Raw genomic sequence first — 19,766 nt, 5'->3', positions numbered from 1 at the left:
GTCAGTAGTATATGAGGAAGTAACCAGATATTACTTGATTACCAGATATTATGACAAATAACAACCAGCTATCTTTCTGAACCATTAAACTCAGCGAATAATCTCAGACGTCATTAACCTCTGACCAATGGTGCATCGGATCGTTCGACAGCTATCGAATAGCCGAAAACGCACGGCATTCTCTAGTAGCAGAGGCGGGGCCTGTGGTCCGGGTATTATACTTGGGAATGAGTATGCTTGGGTGTGAAGATACCCGGTCCATAAACTGGACATCGTCAAATAAGGATCTGATAGTTAGGACCTGCATCTGTCGGCCTAGCACACAGAAAGTAGCTACCGGGAAATATATTTTATATCTTTTATTGTGATTTTTAAATCCGGATGTATGAAACGAAGTGTGATTTCGCATCACACTACTATAGCTTGTAGTTTCATTATGGTGTTGATTAATACGATTAGCTAGCTATACTAGTTCGCTAAAGCTCCTGTTCCAGTTGGCTAGAAGTGAGCGAGATATACAAAGTCATTATACCGGGCCTAACGCAATTTCTGGAGTGTAGCCTACTCCTCACAACCGTAGCCAGCTTTGGGAGTTGCCGACTATAGTGGCTTTGTAAGCATTACGGCTGTGGGAGAACTCTTGCTACAAAGGTAGGCTAAGTGCGATTCTATGCCATGTAGCAAATTGTATTCAAGTGTAACAATGTATCCCAGATCTCCCAGTAGACACGCGAGCTTCAATGCTATGTTTGTAGCTGGCTAACTAGGCAACAACCTAAGTGAAATAGCTACTGTAGCTAAGCTGGTTGCTGTAAATTCTTAACCAACTAGCTATTTAGCTAGCTCTCCCGCGCTTGCTAGTAGCCGGAAAAGCTGACACATCCATAGATGGCTACATACACTTCTAAAATCATGAATGGTTTACTCCATAGTTTTGTAGTTCACGGTATAGTTATTTGACTCGCATGCCCTGAGCCCTAGCACCAATGTGTACTCTCCTATCTCTGTCCTAGCATGCGGGGTGCAGCCAGTGTCTGTGCATCTTTCGGATCTCTGGGTTTGCTCCGGCTTTTTGGGATACCCTGGTCCTGGAGCCTGGCGGCCAGTCTGGGGGTCTACCTGGGTACAGGGGGCTGGAGGTTCTTGTATGTCGTGGTACGCACAGCCAAGAGAGACCTGACGTGAGTGAGGGAAGCCCCTGTTGCTACCAATGTTCGGAACTAGTAGTTTAACTGCTGTTAAGCACTTTGTGCTGTATGCTCGAAAAGGGCAATACAAATAAAGTTATTATTATTACTATTATAATAATAATGATGATGATGATAATAATAATAATAATAATAATAATAATAATAATCATCACATCATCAGAATTATTATTATTATTATTATTATTATTATATAGGCTTTAAATTGGTTCCCCCATGTGAATTACAAAGTAGTTTGAGCTAGTTTTTCAAGTTGTTTCTCTTTAGGGTAGCTTAACTGTAGTTCAACTACATTCTTATTTTCGTTGTGAAGTAATTAGTGGTTTGTAGAACTATGTTTTCCGAGTCGTTTCCTTAACACTGTGCTAGAAGATATGTGTGGTGAGGTTTGGACTGATGTTCCTTTAATTTGAAATGTCTGTTGCCCCACATTTTGAAATACAGTGATAGGCACAAGGATTGACACAATGGTGGTTAGTTTAATGAAAAACATTGAATCACGACTGGAAGATTATTATTTGACAGAAAACACTACTTTTTTATTAATAAGGATAAATGATAACCTGGTCACAGGCTTAGGGTTTCAACAACACGACACAATGACTTCAATGTCAACTTGCATAAAAAAGGCTACTGTCATGTAACCATTGATTCCAGAACAATCAACCGAACAATATTGGGTTGTTTTTACAAATGCAACATTATGTGACATACACATATGCACAACTAAGCCTAGCAATAATATTCTTTTACTCTTGAAAGATTTTGAAGGAAACTTTCTACCCCTCTCCACTGCTCTCTTACTCTCCCTAGTGGTCTGTACGTGCTCCTGCGTGTGAAGCTGGCTCTCCGTCGGCACCTACGCAAAGGCAGCACGGTCCCCTCCATCTTCGCCCAGACGGTGGCGCTGCACCCCGACAAGCCGGCGCTGGTGTACGAGGCCACGGGCGAGACCTGGACCTTCTCCCAGCTGGACCAGCTGTCCAACGCAGTGGCCCACTGGGCGCTGGCCCAGGGCTGGGCCCCGGGCGACATGGTGGCCCTCTTCATGGAGAGCCGACCCCTGCTGGTGGCCCTCTGGCTGGGCCTGGCTAAGGTGGGCGTGGAAGCGGCGCTCATCAACTTCAACCTGCGCCGCGATTCGCTCATGCACTGCGTGGGCGTGTCCGGCTCACGGGGGCTGGTGTTTGGGGCGGAGCTAGCTGACGGTGAGTGGATATTGGAGAGGCACAACCAGTGATGTCAACTCTTAAGCACCACAATGTACGTAACTGCGTGAGATGTAAAGGATGGTGACTGTTTGCTAGTTTTCAACTGTTGTGCAATATTGTCAGTGTGTGTCTGTTTGTCAGTACTCGGGGGCATGTCAGTTGTGTCAAGCAGCATCAGTGTTTTGACAGTGCGTCAGCGTTCTGTCTGGGCCTGTCAGTGGAGCGGGATGCTATGAGGGCACAGATGTGCACGAAGCTTGACCGCCCACTTCTCTTGCGGTGTCGGTCGGTCGGTCGGTCCACCCGTCCGTGTCTCCCCCCATTTATTTTGTTCCTCACTCTTTTTCCTCGCGCTCCCTCGCTCCCTCTCTCCCTCTCTCCCCAGCCGTAGCGGAGGTGAACGCGTCTCTCAGTCAGTACATGGTGCGGTTCTGCGCGGGGGAGCTGAGCTCCGATCGACTCGCCGCCCTGGCCGCCGCCCCGCTGGACCCACTCCTGGCCTCCTCCCCCCGGCTGCCCCCTCCCTGTACCCACCGAAAGGGCTTCAATGGTGAGAGCTGCTCCCCGTGTCACCCCCTGCTTTGTCTTTGCCTCAGGACTGATTGTGGGATTATTGTTTTTGTCGATCTTTGTGACACAGAGCAACGCCTGGTGGCTGGAATAACACGTGTAATTAGTTGAAGCAAACGGGTGCCATAATATTTCCGAAAATATAGATAAATAAATTAAACCTAATGTGGGATGGATGCCCGTGGCAGTGGTCTATAAATGGAATTTACGTTCTGAAAGATTTACCTTTTAAACATGTGACGCCTGTTTCTTTCTGGGAAATCATAATGTGTTGTAACGGGATTGTCATAACACATACCGTTAGTTTTTGTCTGCCTCTGTCATTAGATGTGATGCACTCATGACATGCGAATAAAGTAAGATGTGTAACGTTAGTGATAAACATGCAAACATATCAGCCTATTGCTACTGATTTGTGAATGTGGGCTGTTTTCCAATCTGGCGACAGGCAATTGACACGATGTCTGCGGTACAATAGGTAATTTCAGACTTCTGATGGTCAAGAGAGCAATTGCAGCGAACACAAACACGCTCAAACCACAACACTTTATCCCACCCCTTCTTTGTATGCGCTGCCGTTGAAACACCATTGGCATAGAACCAATTTTCAACCAATGAGCTTGAATTATTGTACAGCTATGCAATGTATTGGTACAGAGTGAGTTTAAGGACTATAAACACAGGCAGAGGATGAGTCAACATGTCAGTGAGCCTTTTTCAATGATAGGAAGGGATTTACAATGGTCTTGTAACAATTGTTTAACACAAAAACCTTACCTGTTGTACCAGCACTTACTTGGCAATGTGCTTGTGAATTAAACAGCAAGCTTATTTTAATGAGCCATGGCCTATAACCTCACCGTATGCTGTACCGATGCATATATTTATTTTGTTTAGGCTCCCTTGCAGAGACATAAATCAGTATTGCCACACAGGCAGAGAGACCTGTGCCATCTTATGTGTGCAGACACCGATTGCTATTGCTATCTAGCCATTTTTTTGAAAAAGTGCAAATGTCAAATAGTCCCTTTTGAGGAGGCTACAATACTGATTTGTGCCATTTTGTTAACATAGATTATTATTTTTTCAATATAAAACACCGGGCTTTATTAGAGGATTTTTGGAATCCAGATTCATCTCACTTGGCAACCTGGCTTGTTTTCCATTTTGTAGACTTGCCTAACCTCTGCAGTATTATCATACATATTAATGATATGTGATATGATGTAAACAGGGTGCTTGAACAGGACCAACACCCATGCCTCTTCACAGTTAGGTTTCAGGAATGGCGTAATGTGGCAACTTCCTCCCAGAGTTCACATTCAGACTTGCAGAGGCACACACACACACACACGCACACACACACACACATCCTGACAGTCATAGCATGTTAATATGATTAATGTAGCAGGAAGACCGACCGGCATGTGTGCCGACTGACACCACACCGAATGTGCCCGTGACACTGGAATCTCAGAGCTCACTGAACCAGAGTCACTGGAGTGTTTCCATGTTTTCTTCATAGGCTCTGTTCAATGTGAAAAGCCTCATTGTCAAGAACAGAGAGACTCATGGTGTTCACAGATACAGTGAACAGATCTGTTTAAAGAGCAAACATGGTTCATCCCTCTTCCTTTCTCTATTTCACTCACTCACTTGTTCACCAGTGGCCAGACTCGAATGGTATGTAACCTTTCCCCTACATGTTTATCCCTCTCTCTCACTCTCCCGCTCTCTCTCTCTCTCTCTCTCTCTCTCTCTCTCTCTCTCTCTCTCTCGGTCTCAATTTCCCCTTTTCTGTCTGTGCATCTGTTTTGTTTGTGGGTGGGTAGTGTATACATTTGTGATGACTTTAGATGAACATTTGGAGACGCTGCCGTTTCCTCTGATGGACGGGGGGGGGGGGGGGAGTCCGCCCCTTCCTCTTCTTTCTTCACCTCTACCTCTCTTCTCTCCATCTCTGCAGATCGCCTGTTCTATATTTACACCTCTGGCACCACGGGACTTCCCAAAGCTGCAATTGTCGTACATAGCCGGTGAGTCTGCATTCAGTGAACTGTTGTGGTGCAGTCCCTCTCTCTCCTCCCCACTAGAGGGCGCTGCACCATTCCTGATTGGGGGGGGGGGGTGATGGTCTTATGTGCTGATAAAGGTTACGGGTTTTTAAAAATATATAAATTATTTCAGTTGTTGTGTATCTTTTCGATTGGCCCAGTCCTCTTTTTGTTTGTGATGTAGATTTATAAATATTGAGAAGTTTCTGATGATCTGGCAGCAGCTTCACAATGGGAGTTGTAGGGGAATACCCGGGTTTTTATTTTAAAGCTGAGGGGCTGTCCATTTAAGCTGCCAGCAACCTATAATTACCAACATGTTTATAGCTGGAACATCAAGTGATGTCCCATTATAATTATTTATATTGCTGATGATTTCTCACTTTTATGAAAATATTTTTGTACATTTTGGTTTTGGCATATATAAATTATGGAGCTTTTCATACATAACCCCCCTTCCCCCCATTTCAGGGCAACATATTATTTGTTTCTGATTAGTCGGCTGTATTCAATGGCTTCCTTAGTGCAGGTACAAGAGAGCCTTCCAGTATCTTGTCTTGATTCTAGGCTTTCGATTAAAAAACAAAGTACACATTAACTATTGGTAAAATGCACTGACCGGTACAGTGAGCAAACAGTCACCTGTGTGATTTACTCTCATCCACATACAGTCTCCTCTAGTATTGGAACCGCAAGGTCAATTCCTTTGTTTTTGCTATACACTGAAGACAATTGAGTTTGAGTCAAAAGATGTACATGAGATGACAGATCTGAATTTCAGCTTTTATTTCCTGGTACTTTTTTATTTATCTAGATTTGATATTCTAGATATCTGGAATACTTTTATCACCTAGAATTGGGTGGTCTGATACCAAAGGTGCTATGTTCTAAGTAGTTTAACACATCTAGGCGTAAATACCAGGAAATAAAAGCTCTTGTTTCGTGTTCATCTTTCTATCTCAACCCCAAATATATTCAGTGTAGAGCAAAAACAAAGGAATTGGCCTTGCTGCTCCAAACTATGTTACATTCATATGTCCAACCCTAAAAAATACTGCATCACTGACCACAAAAAGAGTGAGATGAGTCACAAATTAATTCCCTGATGTCCATTGTGACTCACCAGATACTACCGCATTGCTGCTTTTGGGTACTATGCCTTCGGCATGCGGCAGGATGACATCGTCTACGACTGCCTACCCCTTTACCACTCCGCAGGTGTGTCCGACTGTTCTGCGCCGTGTCTGTCAATCTGCACTCTCGTGTCTGTCAATCTGCGCTCTCGTGTCTGTCAATCTGCGCTCTCGTGTAAATGGCAGGCATTTATATAGCGCCTTTATCCAAAGCGCTGTACAATAGATGCTTCTCCATTCACCCATTCATACACACACTCACACACCGACGGCAATTGGCTGCCATGCCAATGGCCCTACCAGCTCGTCAGGAGCATTTTGGGGGTTAGGTGTCTTGCTCAGGGACACTTCGACACAGCCGGGGCGGGGGATCGAATCGGCAACCCTCCGACTGCCAGACGATTGCCTTACTGCCTGAGCCATGTCGCCCCTGTCTGTCTGTGTGATTCCTGCTCCCGGCCACGTGCTTTCCATATTTTTGTATTTATGCTAATTTTACAGGTAATTTCCAAGTGGAGATCATTGCCCACATTCTTGTGTTCACCTCCCTTTTAATGTCTCCTCCCCCCCTCTCTCCCAGGTAACATCATGGGGGTGGGTCAGTGCCTGATTAATGGTCTAACCGTTGTGGTGAAAAAGAAGTTCTCAGCCAGTCGCTTCTGGGAAGACTGCATCAAGTACAACTGCACAGTAAGTGATGGGAGAAACGGCCTATCGCATACGGCTTCACAATGCTGGTCTACCAATCATGCTGATGAACAGGAAGGAACATTCCTGTTCAACCGTGCACAGCTTTCAGGAAGGGCAGGTGGGTTGTAATTGGAGAGGTTTCGTACTGTGTTGATGTAGAGATATTTTTATTTCTTAGATGTTTGTATGGTGTATATGGTTCAGCCTGGTGTTTGTGATGTACATTCTTGACTGTTTTTTTTTGTTTTGATATTTCTTTATCAGAAATATTAATGTATATATTGTTACCTATTACAAAAAAAGTTGGGAAAACACTTACATGCTGAAAAAAGATATCTTTATTGGGCTTTCAACACACAAAGCGAATAACTCACTGTGGGCCAAGCTATTGACACTGTGTAGATGATCTCCTTTGCCTTGTGCATTAAAAGCCCAGTAAATCTTTTTTCAGTGTTTCCCCAACGTTTTTGTTATCAGTCATAGTACATAACGTTTCCCAATTCCCCTGTGGCTTCTGTTACCCTCCCGTCCCTGTGGTCCAGGTGGTGCAGTACATCGGGGAGATCTGTCGGTACCTGCTGTCCCAGCCGGAGCGTCCCGCGGAGTCGGGCCACCGCGTGCGGCTGGCGGTGGGGAACGGGCTCCGGCCCAGCGTGTGGGAGGCCTTCACCGAGCGCTTCCGGGTGGCGCAGATCGGCGAGTTCTACGGAGCCACGGAGTGCAACTGCAGCATCGCCAACATGGACGGCAAGGTGGGCGGGGCCTCGGCGGGCGCTGGCACTCGGCTTCCCCGCGTCAGACCGCGGAGGTTACACCCCCTCGATGGGCGAATCCGCCATTTTAAACCCGGTTTGAGAGTAGGAATGCGAGCGCTCGCTAAAGTTCATATGATGTACGTGGTAGGGATGTGTGTTTAATAGTCCTCACCCCCCTCAGATAGAGCTGTGTTTATAATGGTCACCACCTCCCTCAGATAGAGCTGTGTTTATAATGTTCACCACCTCCCTCAGATAGAGCTGTGTTTATAATGTTCACCACCCTGTTCCTCAGATAGAGCTGTGTTAATAATGGTCACCACCCCGTTCCTCAGGTAGGGCTGTTTGTGTAAATGTCCCTACCCTCTCTTTCAGGTGGGGGCGTGTGGCTTCAACAGCCGTATCCTGCCCTATGTGTACCCAATCCGTTTGGTGAAGGTGGAGGAGGAGACCATGGCACTGGTCCGGGACAGGGAGGGCCTGTGTGTCCCCTGTCGGCCTGGTGAGTGACCTGCAGTCCGAATTTAACCGTGTACACCCACCCCACTGACCCAGGGATACTAAAACCACACCCACCCCACTGACCCAGGGATACTAAAGCCACGCCCTCCCCACTGACCCAGGGATACTAAAACCACACCCACGCCACTGAGCCAGGGATACTAAAACCACACCCACCCCACTGACCCAGGGATACTAAAACCACGCCCTCCCCACTGACTTAGGGATACTAAAACCACACCCTCCCCACTGACTCAGGGATACTAAAACCACACCCACGCCACTGACCCAGGGATACTAAAGCCACGCCCTCCCCACTGACCCAGGGGCACTAAAGCCACTCCACTGTGGGCCATGTATTCCCCAGGGGAGCCAGGGCTGCTGGTGGGCCGGATTAACCAGCAGGACCCCCTGCGGCGTTTTGACGGTTATGCCAGTCAGGATGCCACCAACAAGAAGATCGCCCGCGACGTCTTCAAGAAGGGAGACTCCGCCTACCTGTCAGGTATGCCCGTCAGTCACAGCAGCTGTGATGTTTCCGTAGTGGTTCCTCCCTTCCTCTCTGATTGTCCCCTCTACCTTCCCTCGCTCAGGTGATGTTCTTGTGATGGATGAGTTGGGGTACATGTACTTCCGGGATCGCAGTGGGGACACGTTTCGCTGGAGGGGGGAAAATGTCTCCACCACGGAGGTAGAGGGGACACTCAGCACGCTGTTGGGGCAGGCTGACGTGGCTGTGTATGGAGTACCTGTACCAGGTGAGAGAGAGACACTATACCTATACCTGTACCAGGTGAGAGAGAGACGCTGTACCTGTACCTGTACCAGGTGAGAGAGAGAGACACTGTACCTGTACCAGGTGAGAGAGAGAGACACTGTACCTGTACCTATACCAGGTGACAGAGACACTGTACCAGGTCAGAGGAAGACACTGTACCTGTACAGGTGAGAGAAAGACGCTATACCTATACCAGGTCAGAGATAGAGCCACTTTACCTGTACCAGGTGAGACGGATGCTGTACCTGTACCAGGTGACAGAGACACTGTACCAGGTCAGAGAGAGAGAGACACTTTACCTGTACCAGGTGAGACAGATGCTGTACCTGTACCAGGTCAGAGAGGGAGAGAGTACCTATACCAGGTGTGAGAGTGAGGGATTCTGTACCTATACCAGGTGAGAGGTAATTTAATAACATTGTACAATATAAAAACCCTAATTTGTTTGTCATGCCTGTAAGGCTCTCTGATCTCTCACTCCCTCTTTGATTGTCAGGTGTAGAGGGAAAAGCGGGGATGGCGGCCATTGCAGACGGGGAGGGGCAGTTCGACTGTGCTGTCTTCCTCCGGGAGGCTCAGCTGGTCCTGCCTCCTTACGCTCGTCCTGTCTTCCTCCGCATCTCCCCACAGGTGGACACCACAGGTAAGGGGCGGGGCTGGACCGTCAATCGGTGAAATGGTCTATCATAGTAAACCTACTGTGCTGTGTGTTGCTGCCTCTATTTTATCATTTTGACTTAATCTCCATCTTCTTCCTTCCCATCCCTCTTGTGTCTTCCCCTTACCCCCCTTTCAGGCACCTTCAAAATCCAGAAGACCAGACTACAGAGGGAGGGATACAATCCACGTCTCACAAACGACCGGATCTACTTCCTGAATTCCCGGGCCGGGTGTTATGAAATTGTTAATGAGGAGCTGTATAGTTCCATTTTAGAGGGCAGGATGTCCCTATGAGACTGACAGACTAACAGACTGACAGAGGGAGGGTGGACAGACTGACACCCCCTGTTAATGCGCCCCTCTCTCTCCACAGTTTCCCTAGGGACAGCAAGGCATCTAAGGGTTAATGTAAAAGTGTAGATTAGGGCTCTGATTGTTGCATTCGGAGCAAAGTCCCGGTGCTGTGGTTGAATTTTGGGGAAACAGGGTTCAGTTTATGAAGTGAATACTGAAACCTGGCTGCTGAATAGTCTGACTTAATGAAGGAGGGGGGGAGGGGGAGGGGGAGGGGGGGGGGGTGCACTTGCTTAAAAAAGACTTCTGAACTTGATTCAAAGGAAATGAAAAGCTGTTTTTATCCATGGGTTTCAGCAATGATGAGCACATTGGGATGTTACCAGCACAATGTGAGCTCAGAAAAATACACACATGCTGCTTCACACACACGCACAGACAGGCACACCAGCTCCTGAACAGACACGTGCTCAACACGGACACACACACACACACGCAAACAAACTCGCACAATGTGCCTTGTAGCCCTGTTACTGTATACTCCGAGGATTCATTTTCAGGGCTAAATTTAGTGGACTGCAGTAGGCATTATGACTCTTCCTGTGACTGGCAGCCCAGCGCAGAGACTTTATCACATGAAGGCATTTTTGGTTCATCCAACAGAACAACGGTTTCTGCAGTGTGGCGAATGTACAGCCTGGACTACTAGGGTTATTAGAGCTTCACTGTCATCCGATTGGTAAATGTTACAACCAGATTAGGATTAACTGCCTGATAAAATTTCACAGGAAAGTTTTTAAGCGGTGCAATAATGAAGATACTATTTTTGCTGTTTGAGAGGCAGATAAAATATGCAATTGAAAATAAAGGTTTTTTTATTTTTTTTATTCATGTTGTGAGCAGAGCGCTGTCCACCCCCCAGAAATGCAGTGTAAGCGCTCTTATTGTTTGCTGCTTATATATTGTGTCTACATGTGTTGGGGTGTTGAAGGTATGTTGTGTTTTAATATGTTATGGAAGAGTGCAGTAGTACAATTGAGAAGCACAAATGAAATGCTTTATATGAAGTCAAGCCAACAGGGGCAGGAGAAGGAGAAAGGCTGGTTGAAGCGTTGATAATATGTCAATTGTGGAGCTTTTCCTTCGATCTGAAGGAAAGCGACTGAAGCCAGTTCCTGAGAGCGCGTTGTCGGTGACCCTTGCTGAGGATGGAATTCTATTTCTAGACTTTGAGTTTGATTCTCTTCTAGTGTGTCTCGTAATCGACACAATCTCTTGGCTTCCCGTTTGAAAAATACAATTGACATTAATGAATTTAACAGTTTTCAGTTTTATTTTTTTATTTTTATTTTTTAAAAAGGTTCCTACTCACTACTGGAGCTTGTGAGCCTCCCTGTACAGTATATGAGTGACATTCTCAGTGCTCATATCAAAGCGATGGGTCTACAAACTGGGCTCAGTATGCATTTCACCTCTTCACGTCTATTTTAACACTAGATATCATGCTAATTGACTCAACTTCATTCACGTAGGAGCAGCTTCGGACAGGTTTTGTCACTGTCCTGCACACGGCTATACTGAACGGACTGCTACTGGGTTTTCTGGTCACACTGGGACGGGAGGAGGGAGGAGGAAGCTCTTGAGTTGGATGGCGTTTGGGCAGGGAGGTTTCACCCGTGGTAGTTCTCGGGTGTGACTGACAGCCGTCTGGGCAGGACCGTGATGGGGTAGAGCTTGCAGGCGGTGCAGAAGTAGGGGAGAACCCGAGGGCTCAGGATGTCCGTGAAGGTGTAGAGGGGCGTCCTCACCCTGGGGTCATGGAAGGTGACCTTCGCCCTGTCCATGTCCAGCGTGACCCTGATCACCTCTGGCTCGCGGGTCATGTTCAGCGAGGTCCAGGGTGCCGAACAGGCCTTGTACTCCCCGTTGCGCAGCCGAATGGTCCAGAAGCCCTCAGCCGGTGTCAGCACGTGCTTTCCCTTCCTGTTGATGGAGTCCTTGGCTACGCCGATGACCCAGTAGGTGTTGTCCCTCACATCCACCTCCCAGCTGTGGCGCCCTGACCCAAATCCCTCGGAGCCCAGCATCTCCGCACTGATGTCAAACCGCTCCAGGTTGTCAGGGAGATCAAACCTCTCCTTGCAGCACTGGACCACTGTTAGGTCATCTGACACCAGGAAGCAGCTCGCTGCAGTGTTGGGGTCCACTGTCACTGGAGCTGTGGGGAGGGAGAGCAAGGGGCAAGATGATGGATCAGGGTATGCGTACCCACTCAATCATGTCTGAAAAGGGCCAGTGTGGGTGCAGGTTTTTGTTTTAGCCCTGTAACAAGACAGCTGGGCTCATTCCAATCGCTTGTTTATCACTTCCTCCTTTCTTTCATTGTATCCTTTCCTTCCTCTTAGCTACAACCATTGGGGGAGGCAAGGAAAGGAAGTGAGAAAAGGATGTGAAGATGGGGGAAATCAAGAAAATGTGAATTAGGCAAATTGAATGTCCTTGCTCCTTCAAACATTAGTTTGAAGCAATATCCATTACAGATGTGGCAAATGGGGATCCATAGGTGGGTCACATGTACGTCATGCCTTCCAAAAAATACATTCACAAAGAACGTGCAAATACTATCCTGATAAATTGATTAGTTGAGTCAGGTGGGCTAAAACAACAACAAAAAACAGCACCCGTCCCACATCAACCCTTTTCGGATAACATTGGATACCTCTGGCATTGAGAACAACTGCTGCCATTGTCCATGTCCTAACTCCGAGATCCTCCATCATATCTAGGATGGGCTGGTGTGGGTGCAGACTTTTGTTCCAGCCAAGCAATTTGACACTTGATTCTACTGATCAACTATTAAGGTCTTTGCTGAACACTTTGATTCGTAGAATCAGGTGTGTAAATGCTTTGTTGGAACAAAAGCCTGCACCCACACTGGTCCTTTCTTGATGATTGAGAATTGCTGTTGTACATTATTGAATCATAAAATGGACCGAACTGCTTATCTGACCAAATGTAATCCATTTCTATATATTTAAGTTTCAGAAACAGGCCAATTTGCACAATTCCTATCAGCACAGGATACAGTATGATTACAGGTTTACAGCTAACATTTGCCTTTGATATATATAACTATTGCCTATTAACATTAATTTGTTTGAACCAGCTTGCATAAGAGTACTTACTAATAAGATTTTGTGGATCTCCCTGTTAAGAACTTGCTTGCTAGCCTGGATGACTGTTAGCTGGCTAGCCAGACTGCTTGGCCAGCTAGATAAGCTGCTCTATAGCCCAACCATGGCTAGTTAAGAATTTGCCTAAAGCAGGCATCATAAAATCTGGACCTCAATCTAAATATGGCCTTGGGTTTCTTTTCTCTCAGGTAATTGGCTGAACAATTAGTTCTACTGAGTGGCCAGACTGCCTTCACACCTGACTCCCAGGTAAAGGGAGGGTGGAAAACCAGTCTTGAGGACTGATTTGATGATCCCTGGCCTGAAGCAATATTGCTATAGTCAACATCTCAGAAATACACTGAATAGCATTAGTAGAGGACTAATGCTAGTCAGTGTAGGACTTTAGCGACCATCAGCTGTCCAACTACATTGCAACGAATGCATATTTATGTTAAAAATTTTATTCTCCCTGGCAGTGAATTTGGAACTTGAATTGTTACATCTGTTTATATAGCTTTCAGTGGCGTATCTGTAGAAGACAGGCAGCAGGTGACATGACCAATAATCTCCCAAGAGCTAGAAATAGAAATGCCATCCTGATGGATATTCAAGCTCTAAGGCTGGGGCTTGAATGTACCCCAAATGCTCCCCTAGCTTTGGATGTGTTTCCAAATATAATTTGGGTTGGTTTACAGAAACTGGTCCCCAAAGGAAAGCGTTACTGCAAGTCTCACTTGTACACTAGCATGCAGATACACAGATACGTACACCAATAAGCCTGCTCAGTCTCTTAGGACGTGCCACGCCTCAGCCACTCCGTACTCACTGTATCGAACAACTTCTCGCATCTTCTCCCAGATATTGTACTTCAAGTTGCCCAGGTGTTTGGCCACGTCGATCAGTGCTCCTGAAACAACCTCTGGATCCTTCAGTGTACTCCAGGTTCTGCATGAACATTCAGGTGTCAGTACTGATGTAACACTGGATTCAGGAATCGACTAATACAGGTTTGGGTTCAGAGGTCCATGTTTATACAAATTATTTCAAAGAAGAGGGAACAGGAGGAAGGACGGGACATACCTCTTTATAGTGGCCCTGTAGTTCTGGAAGTCAAGAGAAAGCCACATTAATCATGTGATTAAGCACAGATGTGTTTCAGTCTGCTGCCTTAATTTATGACATTGCTCTATGGAGGGGCTGTTCCTGGAGGTCTACCGTCTTGTATACCAAAACACCTCATTCAACAGTTGTGCTTAGTTAGGGTTGGAGTGGGGAGAGGGGGGGAAAATTGTGTATATTTAAGAAGTCTTGCTGCAATTGGCACAGACTGGACCTGGTTGGCTAGATTGCAGACTAAAGCCTGAAGTTCCCATTACCTAGCTAGCTATGATATTAGTGTGTACAGTATGAGGACATCCTCTACATTCTATCTCTGTGCTTACCACACACCAGAATATGCAGGGGGAAAATAGTTGATTGTTGTTGATTTTGTTGAACAAAATTATGTTCTCTGGAGTGGCCTTAATCACAAGTATAATTTAGTTTAGATATGTAGTTATGGTTATTGTTGGGGATCATGACCACCAGGGTTGTAACCCACAATCCAAATACACTCATCTCCAATCTGGCCCACTCCATAGTAAGTATAGGACCGCTGAATTACCTGCAGGAATGCAATGTCTTCAGATCTCATCTCCTGCTTTATGGCTCTGATGGAGTCTGATATGTAACTGATCTCTCCATCCATTCCTCCAATCTTTTCTTTAATCATCTCACTCTTCTGCTCCTCTTCCTCCTTCAGGATGGCAAGCCGAGCCTCCTCTTCCTCTCGCAGGAACTGGTGGAGCTTCTCAAACTCTTCCTGTATCTGTGTCTCTGCATGCATGGCCTGGCCCTACCCCAGGAGAAACACAGAGGGACTCTATGGTAGAAGCAAACCTTTACTTGCCTGACTATCAGCTTAATTTCAATGCGCTGTATAGAGAGATACCTTAATGTGCTCTGCCATTTGATCACAGTTGAGCTTAGCTTTCTGAAACAGGTTCAGGTTTTCCTGCACGGGTATCAGCGCATTCTTGAGTTCCTCCTGGAAAGAAAAGCACAGATGTCTTTTCGCAGAGCCATCTACTCCCCATCTGACACGTCTGACATGAAGGGTCCCACTTATCATGTCCTGAGGCCAACAGGCTACCCCCTGCATAGCAAGTGTTAACAGTTAGGAATGGGGTGGGGGGACCATAGGGTCTGTGCCATGCACACTTGCGATCATTGCTCTGACAATAAGGAAATTGTTTTTTTAAAGGGTTTAAAGACTGGAAGATGTGTCTGTGGTGGTGGACGAAGGGGCGTGGTCCTGCCCTGACCTGCAGGTCACAGGGGGTGTAGGTGGGGAGAAAATCCCAGGGCTCCAGTTTCAGCTGAACCACCAGTCAACCTCCAGCATGTATAATCCTATTATTAGAGCTGTGATAAACCCTGCCAAGAAACCTATTAATAACTGTCACTACCCGGGAGCCAGATAACATGGCTGCTGTGATTTGGCGCTCTGCGTTTTCTTGACTGGGGTTGGACAGGGACGATGACAACAGCTGAAATTGAACTTGATGAGGAGAGACAGAGCCTGACACCCAACACGCCACTTACCTTCTCTCCTGTTGGAAAACACTGCGCCATGTCAGGGGTCAGGCTGGGTAAAAGATTGCGATTCTCCCTGGGTAAGATCAAAAGGGGTATCGGTGGTATGATGGTCCTAAGTGGAGGGGACGCGTTTGCAAGGTCTTGTGTCCAGCTTACCTTGCAGTCCTGCGCAGCGTCCTCGAGGGAGTACAGATTGTGGGTCCTGTGGTTTGGGGAGGAGCGGCAGATGTCACAGACGGGGAGCAGCTCATCCAGGCAGAACAGTGTGAGACGCTCGCCGTGCTCCCCGCAGGCCAGGGGGTCCCGCTGCCTCTTCTCCACACGGAACGTCTCGCATGCTCTCTCCAGGACGGGGCTGACCAGGAGCTGCTCCAGGGAGGAGCGCCGGTAGCACAGAGGGCAGTCCCGGCACTCCCCGTTGGAGCCCCAGCTGCCCTCCAGGCAGACCTTGCAGAAGCGGTGCCTGCAGGAGAGCACCACGGGCTCCCGCAGGATGTATCCACACATGGGGCAGCTGAGCTCGTCCTCCAGGTCGCAGTGTCTGGACGCCATCGCTCCCTCTTTTCCCTCCAATCCCTGAGCGAATGCCGCTTCTCTGGGTGTTGCGCCCCATAAGGTCAGATAGGGTTACCCAGTCTCCACCCCTTTCCACCATCCCACCTCAAAACATTTAAGCACGTGGGAAGTGTACTTATCAAACCTGTATCAACTGATATATATAATATTGTTACATATGCAGTACTGTGCAAAAGTCTTAAGCACCTGTATAACACTCTGTCCAGATAAGATTCTTTCAAAAATAATTCAATGAAAGGTCCTAAATAAACGTACTGTACCTTTTACATTACATTTAGGTAATTTGGCAGAGTAGTTAAAAACTGAATCAAATCAATATTTTTTGTGACCACCCTTCGGCGTTAAAACTGCATCACTTCTCTATGATATAGAACTGCAGGACAGCGTTGGCTAAGACAATCAGCAGGGAGGTTGTTCCAAGCATGTTGAAGAACTTGCCATAGTTCTTCTGCAGACTTTGGTTGGCTCCTTGCTTCTGATCTCAGACAGCCTTGATCAAGTTTTTATGTAAAAAGTAGTCAGTTGCTTACAGTAATATGTTACTTTTTTTCAATTAAATGCAAAAATGTCTCTGTAAAATAAAATCTTTTGGAAATCTCAAATGTCTTCTTTTATACTAACACACACAAAAAATAAACATGTATATAATAAATCTAGGATGCCTAAGACACAGTACTGTATATGAATACATATATAAAAAACAGTTGATAGCAGGTTGATAATTACAGTACATGGTGAAATGTTTGGGATTGTGGAAAAGGGTGGAGAGACTGACCATTTCAATATATGTATGGCATGCGAGTGCAAGATTTCCCCCCTCTCTCAAGGTGAAGTGTGCCAGCTCCCCCCCAGCTCTCTGACGTCAGCATTTTCAGAGTGAGAAGCTCCCCCCCCGCCCCCATCCAATGGCACATAATGCTGCCAGGTCCTCTGGGAGCAGGGGGACTGACACCAGTTCACCCAGGGAACTTGAAACCCTCACAGCTGCACCCCTGTTGGGAGACCTGGCTCCTTATTCCTGGAAAAAAGCTGCCCAAATCGTCCGCATTCACAAGAGGTTCCAAATGTTCCGTGGAAGGAAAAATGAGAGCAACCGATTTTGGCCAATAAGCACCATTATATTTTCGACTGTGTTTTTTTAATCTGTGAAGAGACCGCTGACCAGAATGAATATTTGAAGAGAAGTATTAAGAAAACAGGATTGGCAGGATTTATCGAATTTAGGGATATTATGTGTCATTTACAGTGCAGGTTTATTTACATGTGGTTGAGCATATCCCCCTGTATTTAGCTGCCATTGCAGTGTTGAAGAGGCCATTTGTTTACCTCTTGTGAATGAGGGGGCCTCCCACACGGGGGAGCCAAAGTGCTCAAATAAAGCACAGCCGGTCATCCCTGACGACAGGCCTGGGAGAGACTTTATGATTCATGAATTCATTGACATCTCCAGCATCCCTGACCTATGAACGGAGGGACTCTTGTTGGCAGTGTTCCCCAAAGGCCCTGCTGGAAGCGCAATAAAGCGAGTCCCAGCTACTGCCTCGGCTAACACAAACGTACCGTTACCCAACCGTACCCAACGCGAGGGCGCTACACACGGAGCGCGGGCAGTTTTGTGACGGTACCTTGCAGTCGTGCGTGGCCTCCTTCAGCGGGTACACCCTGTGGCCGCTGTGGCTGGCAGACCCCGGGCAGGCGGGGCAGATGGGCCGCAGGTCCTCCAGGCAGAAGAGGGTGAGGCGGCGGTCGTGTTCAGCGCAGATGGTATGAGACGTTCTGTCACAGAGTGGGCATTCCTGAGAGCCGTTCTGCTCCCAGTGGCGCAGCAGGCACGCGCTGCAGAAGCTGCAGCCGCAGCACACGCAGGAGAGAACCAGGGGCTCGTCGAAAACCTCCCTGCATACACCGCAGCTGGGGTCGTCCTCCAGCGCGGAGGGGGACACGGCCTCCATGCCGTCTCCCTGTTTGAGCCTGAGCCCCATGTCTATAACTGCCACGGCTAAAAGCATCGGGTTACAGAGGCACCACACCCTGGCCCCCCTTTTACCCCCCATCCTGCCTCTTTGACATTTCATTTGCTTGTGGCTGCACAAGATGAGCACACACAGAGCAAGATGGAGGCAATCTTCTTCTTTTTAGAATATGTTGTATAGGTGGGGGGGGTTTTTTGGAGGGGACTCTTCCATAACCCTTCACACATGTCCAACCTCAGTTTCCTGGATTTTAATATTGAGGTAGGACGTGTGATGGACTATGTCAGAGGCTCCTCCAATAAAACATCTGCTTTAATTCACAGCACAAATCTACTTGAGCTTTCCTTCTTCCAAACCTGTATCTGTTTTTCCATAATCCCTTCTGCTGTGGAGAAATGTTCTCTTGTGTTTCTTTGTACCTGAAGCCAGTCCTGAGAACTGAAACACCATTCAGACTTCGGCGGTATGCCCCAGATGACAAAAACATCCCATTGAAATTGATGAGAAAAAGCCATCCTGGTAGTGGAAAGCGCACTGCAGGTAAGGAGCATGAATGTCATGGAGATGGAACATGCAGAAAAAAGGCAACAAACTTCTTCTGGTATTATAAAATCCTCCCCCAGCCTTGCTCCACGGTCCAAGTAAACATGGCCAAAATGTGTCTTCCAACCTTCACAGAAGTAAACGATGTGAAATCCATCATATATTTTTCAGTAATGTATGTATAGGATCAGTCCACTTTCTCTACCATCACAAAGTGATTTGTAATTATTCCCAAGAGATCACAAGTCCACCATTTCCATGCTTTTGCACATACAGAGCAATGAATACTGCACTACTTGCAAAGATCGATGTAAATGACACAACAACGTCACAGAGGGAATGCTGACACTCACACACCCAAACATGTACGCACACCCACTTCCTACACTCATAAATATTCCTTACACGACTGAGACATAAAAAACTACTCACACATCACTGACACACAAGCACTACTGACACAAGCTGATCAATAGTGATGCTAATGACAAACATCCCGCCCCCCCCCCTTTCCCCAGATTGTGTCCACACATAGAAATACTTTATTTGGATGTGATGTATAGCACTCAGCATGTACAGACTCAAAGAGCACTCCACCTAAACATTGGGCTGTTTCAGGCAGGGTGAGACATCGTTCTTAATAAAGACTGAAGACACAAACAGCACACTGATAGCGACCGTACCCAACGCCAGGGCGCTACACACGGAGCACAGGCAGTTTTGTGACGGTACCTTGCAGTCGTGCGTGGCCTCCTTCAGCGGGTACACCCTGTGGCCGCTGTGGCTGGCAGACCCCGGGCAGGCGGGGCAGACGGGCCGCAGGTCCTCCAGGCAGAAGAGGGTGAGGCGGCGGTCGTGTTCAGCGCAGATGGTATGAGACGTTCTGTCACAGAGTGGGCATTCCTGAGAGCCGTTCTGCTCCCAGTGGCGCAGCAGGCACGCGCTGCAGAAGCTGCAGCCGCAGCACACGCAGGAGAGAACCAGGGGCTCGTCGAAAACCTCCCTGC

At 47.3% G+C, this 19,766-nt stretch overlaps 2 protein-coding genes across 4 annotated transcripts; one reads left to right on the top strand and one right to left on the bottom strand.

Annotated features, from left to right (window-relative positions):
* Positions 1-206: 206 nt before the first annotated feature.
* On the top strand, positions 207-10,102 carry slc27a1a (solute carrier family 27 member 1a). The gene is made up of 13 exons (XM_061224062.1): positions 207-651; positions 1,014-1,181; positions 2,022-2,416; positions 2,805-2,969; positions 4,956-5,025; positions 6,170-6,261; positions 6,757-6,866; positions 7,409-7,618; positions 7,997-8,123; positions 8,490-8,627; positions 8,716-8,880; positions 9,397-9,543; positions 9,697-10,102. The coding sequence occupies exons 2-13, from the start codon at positions 1,015-1,017 to the stop codon at positions 9,852-9,854; spliced, it is 1,944 nt and encodes a 647-aa protein (XP_061080046.1). The 5' UTR covers positions 207-651; position 1,014; the 3' UTR covers positions 9,855-10,102.
* Positions 10,103-10,711: 609 nt separating this feature from the next.
* Positions 10,712-18,514, bottom strand: trim35-13 (tripartite motif containing 35-13). 3 transcript variants are annotated; one of them, XM_061224149.1, is made up of 7 exons: positions 15,824-16,051; positions 15,674-15,740; positions 15,021-15,116; positions 14,694-14,924; positions 14,111-14,133; positions 13,857-13,975; positions 10,712-12,072 (listed from the first exon to the last, which is right to left on the bottom strand). In XM_061224149.1, the coding sequence occupies exons 1-7, from the start codon at positions 15,916-15,918 to the stop codon at positions 11,525-11,527; spliced, it is 1,179 nt and encodes a 392-aa protein (XP_061080133.1). In that variant the 5' UTR covers positions 15,919-16,051; the 3' UTR covers positions 10,712-11,524. The 3 variants fall into 3 exon arrangements, with proteins under 3 accessions (XP_061080133.1, XP_061080131.1, XP_061080132.1); XM_061224147.1 differs by lacking the exons at positions 15,674-15,740; positions 15,824-16,051 and adding an exon at positions 17,869-18,514; XM_061224148.1 differs by lacking the exon at positions 15,674-15,740 and having other exon boundaries at positions 15,824-17,019.
* Between the last annotated feature and the right edge of the window lie 1,252 nt (positions 18,515-19,766).

This window comes from Conger conger, chromosome 16 (genome assembly GCF_963514075.1).
Source record: "Conger conger chromosome 16, fConCon1.1, whole genome shotgun sequence".
Lineage (NCBI taxonomy): Eukaryota > Metazoa > Chordata > Actinopteri > Anguilliformes > Congridae > Conger > Conger conger.
Note: the sequence above shows the minus strand (reverse complement) of the source record. Positions and strands in the feature narration are given on the sequence as shown.

Coding starts and splice junctions, on each gene's coding strand:
- slc27a1a (XM_061224062.1), top strand. CDS start 1,015: ATGCGGGGTGCAGCCAGTGTCTGTGCATCTTTCGGATCTCTGGGTTTG. Junction 1,182..2,021: donor ACAGCCAAGAGAGACCTGAC/GTGAGTGAGGGA, acceptor TACTCTCCCTAG/TGGTCTGTACGTGCTCCTGC. Junction 6,262..6,756: donor ACCCCTTTACCACTCCGCAG/GTGTGTCCGACT, acceptor CCTCTCTCCCAG/GTAACATCATGGGGGTGGGT.
- trim35-13 (XM_061224147.1), bottom strand. CDS start 18,318: ATGAAATGTCAAAGAGGCAGGATGGGGGGTAAAAGGGGGGCCAGGGTG. Junction 14,134..14,693: donor AAGACATTGCATTCCTGCAG/GTAATTCAGCGG, acceptor CTTGACTTCCAG/AACTACAGGGCCACTATAAA. Junction 12,073..13,856: donor GCGAGAAGTTGTTCGATACA/GTGAGTACGGAG, acceptor CCCTCCCCACAG/CTCCAGTGACAGTGGACCCC.